At 39.9% G+C, this 6,000-nt stretch overlaps 1 protein-coding gene across 14 annotated transcripts in view; it reads right to left on the bottom strand.

The window, feature by feature from the left end:
• Positions 1-793: 793 nt before the first annotated feature.
• Positions 794-6,000, bottom strand: part of TRDN (triadin) — a 227,942-nt gene continuing 222,735 nt past the window's right edge. For all 14 annotated transcript variants that reach the window (XM_077782243.1, XM_077782247.1, XM_077782240.1 and 11 more), the window contains one exon: positions 794-3,238. In XM_077782243.1, coding sequence (XP_077638369.1) covers positions 1,746-3,238 — 1,493 coding nt within the window. In that variant the 3' untranslated portion in view covers positions 794-1,745. The remainder of the gene's footprint in view (positions 3,239-6,000) is intronic.

The following is a 6,000-nucleotide window of genomic DNA, read 5'->3' as shown; positions in this document are numbered from 1 at the left end:
GAATAATTCTGAAGTATTCTTGCCCTTGATTACATTGACTTGTCATTTTCACTAACTGTAATCCACTGAAACTGTAGGACATCAACAGAATTCCTATCAGCTGAAAATGCTAAACTATTTGTTTCTTTAAATCATTAACATTTGGACAAATTAGTTATGCTGCTGGCTTTATTTTCTGGAAGCTGAAGCACCCAGATGTTTCATTTTCATGACATTTAGCATTTAATAACCTCACTGTTACTGGTACTAATTTTCTAAATGCCTTTTCAGCTTTTGTTTTGAAAATAAACACATGACAAAATGCTTGGTACTTCAATTTTCTCTTCTAGTCTTTGGGGAAGATTCCAAAATAATTAGCTAAATGATCAATCAGTTAAAAACAAGTGAATTCAGAGCTGAATCCAAATGTCCCTGTAATCTATAGGATTCTATTCCCTTCTATTATATCTGCCCAGAGATGATAAATCACTTAACAAGGTATTAATAGGAAAAAACACTCTTGGCAATAATCTAAATTTGTATGATTTGTATGATTTAAGCAGTAAGGGTCTTAAAGTCTTAGAAAAATGGTTATTTTAGTTTTTATCTTCAACTATTTTTTACATTTTTTGTGAAATTAAAAGAACTCTTGATGTTGACTCATCACTCCAGCTCCTGCTCTAGTTTACTAATTTGATTCATCAGAGAATATGTCATTCCAGTTGGAACATAGGTATGCTAGTATATCTGTGTAATCACTTATATGTGTAAGACAGCAGAACACTGTATTCATTGACTTTCACACTCAAAAAAAGCCATCAAGCAGTAGTGATTTATTCATATTTTCTCAAGGCAGACTTATACACACATCAAAGCAAAGGAGACTCAGCTGTTTTGGGGAAGGCTGGCTGCATGACTTTGTCAGGAAGATGCAGTTTAGAGAGGCATATGGAAAGTTGTAATCAAGTTGTCTTCATGCCTTTTCTTCACTGAAACACTTATTCTAAGCCCTATTTTTACAACATGATACTCAAGACTTCTCCTTTTCATTATCTATTTTCTGAAGGAAAAGAAACTCCATAGAAGTTGGGTTGCATGATAAATGTGCATTTATATCTTTGTCGTTCAGCTGGAAAGTATGCCTGGAGTTTTAATGTTAGCAGCTTTATTTTCCCATTTCTTTGACAGGCTCAAAATCAAAAAGACCTCCATTTTGTAATACCTCTCTTTAGAAATAAAAAAGCACATGAATTAAATGTTTCTGTTACTTTCTATCATTCTGTTACTCTTTTTCAGTTTGGTGAATCAGTTTCAAAGAAGATTGCTTTTTCTTGTAGCTGGAGCTTAATATGGAATTAATGGAAGAACAAATTAAATTCTGAGCAAAATTTAGCACAAAAAATGAAAAAAAAAATCGAATTATGAAAGCAAATATCACACTTCACTGGGAGAAACATCTTATTATCTCTGCTACTACCCAAATTCAGCGGTTTGCTGTTTAAGCCACCAGCCATACTATCTAATACAATTTTATTTGTGACTGAGACAAACCCCAAAGGCTTCAGACATGGGTATGCTTATTACCATCAGGTATTCTGAAAGAAAATGAATAGAACATTTCAGGTAAAATCAAATCTGGGAAGGAGTATGCCTGTTGGCAGAGTATGCTTTAGAATTACAGAATGATAGAATGGTTAGGGTTGGAAGGGATCATCTTAAAGATCATCTAGTTCCAACCCTTCTGCCATGGGCAGGGACACCTTCCACTAGACCAGGTATCTCAAAGTCCTATCCAACCTGACCTTGAACACCTCCAGGGATGGAGAGTCCACAACCTCTCTGGGCAACCTGTTCCAGAGCCTCACCACCCTCACAGTAAAAACTTTCTCTCTAATGTCTAAACTAAACCCAACCTCCTTCAGCTTAAAGCCATTCTCCCTTGTCCTGTCACTACATGCTGTTGTGAAAAGTCCTTCTTTAGCTCTCTTGCAGGCCCCAGTTAGATATTGGAAGACTGTTATTAGGTATCCCCGAAGCCTTCTTTTCTCCAGGCTGAACTGCCCCATCTCTCTCAGCCTATTTTCATAGGAGATGTGCTCCAGCCCTGTGGTCAACTTAATGACTCCCTTCTGGACTTGCTCCAACATGTCAACATCTTTCTTGTGTTGGGGTTCCCAGTCCTGAACACAGTAGTCCAGGTGGGGTCTCACCAGAGAAGAATAAAGGCTCAAAATTACCTCCTTTGATGTGCTGGCCATGCTGCTTTTGATGCAGCCCAGGATACAGATGGCTTTTTTCACTTCTAGCACACATTGCTGAGTCATGTCAAGCTTTTCATCTGCCAGCAGCCCTAAATCCTTCTCCCCAGCACTAATCTCTTTCCATTCTCTGCCCAGCCTAATGTTGTTTTTGGGACTGCCCCAAACCAAGTGCAGGACCTCACACTTGGCATTGTTGAACTTCATCAAGATGACCTGGGCCCACCTCTCAAGCCTGACAAGGTCTCTCTGGGTGTTATTCCTTCCCTCCATTGTGTTGACTGCATCACACATTTGGGTGTCATCAGTGAACTCACTGAGGGTGCACTGAAACCCACTGTCCATGTCACCAATAAAGATGTTAAAAAGCACCAGTCCCAATACGGACCCCTGGGGAACACCACTTGGCACCGCTTTCCATTTGGACATTGCACCACTGACTTCAACACTTTGAGCATGATCATCTAGCCAATTCTTTATCCACCCAGTGGCCCACTCATCAGATCCATGTCTCTCCATTTTAGAGACATAGATGTCATGTGGGACAGTGCCTTTGTTCAAGTCCAGGGAGATGATGCCTGTTGCCCTTCCCTCATCCACCACTGCTGTAACCCCATGGTAGATGGCCAAGAAATTTGTCAGGCAAGATTTGACTTTAGTGATGCCATGTTGGCTGTTAGCAATCATTTCATTATTTTCCATGTGCCTTAGCAGAGTTTCCTGGAGGAGCTGCTCCATGATCTTGCCAGACACTGAGGTGAGACTGACTGACCTGTCGCTCCCTGGTTCTTCCTTATCTCTCTTTTTAAAAATGGGTATTATGTTTCCCCTTTCCCAGTCAGTGGGAACTCCATTAAATTTCCAAGACTTCTCAAATATGTTGGATAGTGGCATAGCCACTTCCTCAGCCAGTTCTTTCAGTACCCATGGTTGTATCTTGTCAGGTCCCATGGATCTGTGCAACTTCAGGTTCCTTAAACGATTTTGAACTCGTTCTTTTCCTGTAATGGGTGGAGAAGAAAAATGGAATTTTTCTTAATACAGAGCAAGAATCAAGCCAAAGGGAACACAGGAGCCACTATTTGAGCAAGAACATATTTTTCCCTTTGAGAATAAGCAACTCAGATGAAGAAAAAGGCTGAAAGTTGTAAACTAATTTTATCTTGTGAGTATTGGTAAAAGAGCTGTGTAATAAAAGTGGTATCTGGGAAGTGCAATTTTTACAATACTTTTCCCAAAGGAATCATTACTGACCAAATGTCTAGGCTTTTGGACCAGGCAGAATAAAATGTATTCTAAAAATTGTACTAATCTCCATCATAATAAAAGACAAAACTGAAAACCAAAGAAAACTCTTCTTTGGTGTGATAAGTATTTACAACATTAACCCAGTTCTTGAGATGTGAGGATTTCAGAACAAACTGTTGTGTGGAGTATGTATCACAAACAACATGCATACACAAAGATACATAAACTGAGAGAAAAAATTAAAAAAAATGTAAGGTTATTTTGTTGTTTAATCAAATGACTAAGAATTCAGTGTTGGGAGGTGTACCCTGTTTTGCCCATAGGTGAATAATATATATAATCTTTATGTATTTGACTAATTGGGCATTTCTGGAGAACTTCATTCAGGATAAATGGATAGTATGAAAGCTAGATATCTAATAACATTTTCAGGTGTATAAATAATACAGGTTTCATATTTTCAATTGCATTTGTAATTCTTCCTTCTGGAAAACTAAAAGATGGCAGAAATTTCACTTCCTTTAAGATGAATATTTAGCAAATACTACTTTAATGTGTGGTTTCTGCCTAGGAGCCCTCATAAAACATTTTGTATTTCCTTTTATTTCATCAGTTACCAGCCCCTCACATCTTTGCTTTCAACACTGACACTCATGTAATAATTTCAATTTTTTCTTGGCTTCCAAAATCTTCAATCCCTGGAAAGAATTGCTGCAAATGGCACATAACTGAGGGCAGTGAGATGCTGAATGTCTTAAGTTTAAAGCAGCTTAAATGACCAGTGTTGTCCCTAAGGGAGTAAGTCTCTCATTTCTTACTATACTGAGTGGTGGAAGAAAAGTTTTAAGCTAGGAAAGGGAAAAGTGTTTCAGCTGCTCTCCTGACTGCCTGTGTCCTAGTAGATAAAGACATCTCTCTCAAACTGCTTACTGCACTTCTATTATGTTGTCCTAGGGTATTTATCATGGAGAATTAGGCAAAAAAACAAAACTACACTAAACAGTCAGTTGCTGTGTATAAAAATATCTAGCTGCGAAGTTCTAGAGTTGGGGATTGGTGAGATAGATTTTTGTGGTAATGTACAATTTACATATGCTCTGTATTGTGTTCTAAGTGGTGACTCCAAGTGTGAGACAAATAGCATTTTGTTGACTTTTAGTAGGACATGCATAGGCCCTGTGTAACAACTAGCTGTGGTGGGTCAGCCTTGGTTAAGAGCTGAACCTCCACTCCACTGCTCACTCTTGCCCTCAGGGAGAGAAAATAGGAAGACTGAGAATGAAGAAGCTCATGGGTCAAGCTAAAGAATGTTTACTACTTACTGTCAAACTGGCAGAATGTTTACTAATTACTGTTGTGAACAAAGAAGACTCGGGAAAAATAAGCTCACAAAAATGTGTAATTTCATTATTTGGATAGTGGGAAACAGAAAGGCAAACAGTAAATTAATCTTTCCTCCCCCTTTCTCTTAAAACTTAAAGTCACTCCTTCACACCAGTCTCTGACAGTAATGGTTGGCCCACAGTTGTTCCTCTTCACTGCTTTGTCCCTCTCAGACTTTCAGCCTTCTCTGGCATGGGTGTTTCACAGGCTGTAGGGAAACCTCTGCCCTGGTGTGGAGCAGCTCCTCTTCCTTATCTTTTGATATTGGTGCTACACCTTCTGCTTCTTACTCTTTGTTCCTCCTCTCTCTCTCTCTCTCTGTGGCATTTCCAAGCCTTCTTACAAATGCTTTCCCCAAGGCATCACCATCATGGCAGCAGGGCTCAGCTGTGCCCTGAGCTGGTGCCTTGGAGCTGTCTGTGTCCAGGCCAGGGCTGCTCCTCACAGAAGTCACCCTGCAGCCCACACCAGCACCTCGGCGCCTGACTAAATCTTCTTATCCAGACTTTCTGAGCACTCCCTCACTCACTGGTGCTATAGAAATGAGCCATTGAGAAAAGCTCAGTTTTGCTGGAAGGATTTAAAATGGATGAAACTGGACTCCAGCTGTGACATGGGTAGAAGTGTGAAACTGGACTGAAGGTTGGGGATGGGGTCTGAGGGATCCACCAGCAAAAGAAAACAGCTCTGGGTCAGGCAGCAATATAAAATGTGTCTCACTGGTCTTGCTGGAAATTGACCACTCCTATTGACCTCATCAGGATTTTAGCACCTCAGAAAAAATTGTGCAGGCAAACTGCTGAGTGACACACCTCATGTGGGATGGCTCACCAAACTCTGCAGGGCAAAGGACTCTTGAACCCCAGTGCAGAGATAAGCAACTGCAGCTGTCTCACCTCCAGGCTCTAATCTGTTTCTCACACCACATCATCTGCTTTAATCACTGCTGATATAGAGAAGATGTAGTTCCTGTGGGATGTGGGAGTAGGGAATCTCACCATTTTTTGCACTCTCAATTTCTTCATGGCCATTTTAATTATTTGAACTATTAACTTGTCGTTGAAGATCACAGCTTTGTCTGTACTGGTTGTGCAGTTGTATTATAAATAAGCACTCTGATGAATATAAATGA

Source organism: Lonchura striata, chromosome 3 (genome assembly GCF_046129695.1).
Source record: "Lonchura striata isolate bLonStr1 chromosome 3, bLonStr1.mat, whole genome shotgun sequence".
Taxonomy (NCBI): Eukaryota; Metazoa; Chordata; class Aves; order Passeriformes; family Estrildidae; genus Lonchura; species Lonchura striata.
Note: the sequence above shows the minus strand (reverse complement) of the source record. Positions and strands in the feature narration are given on the sequence as shown.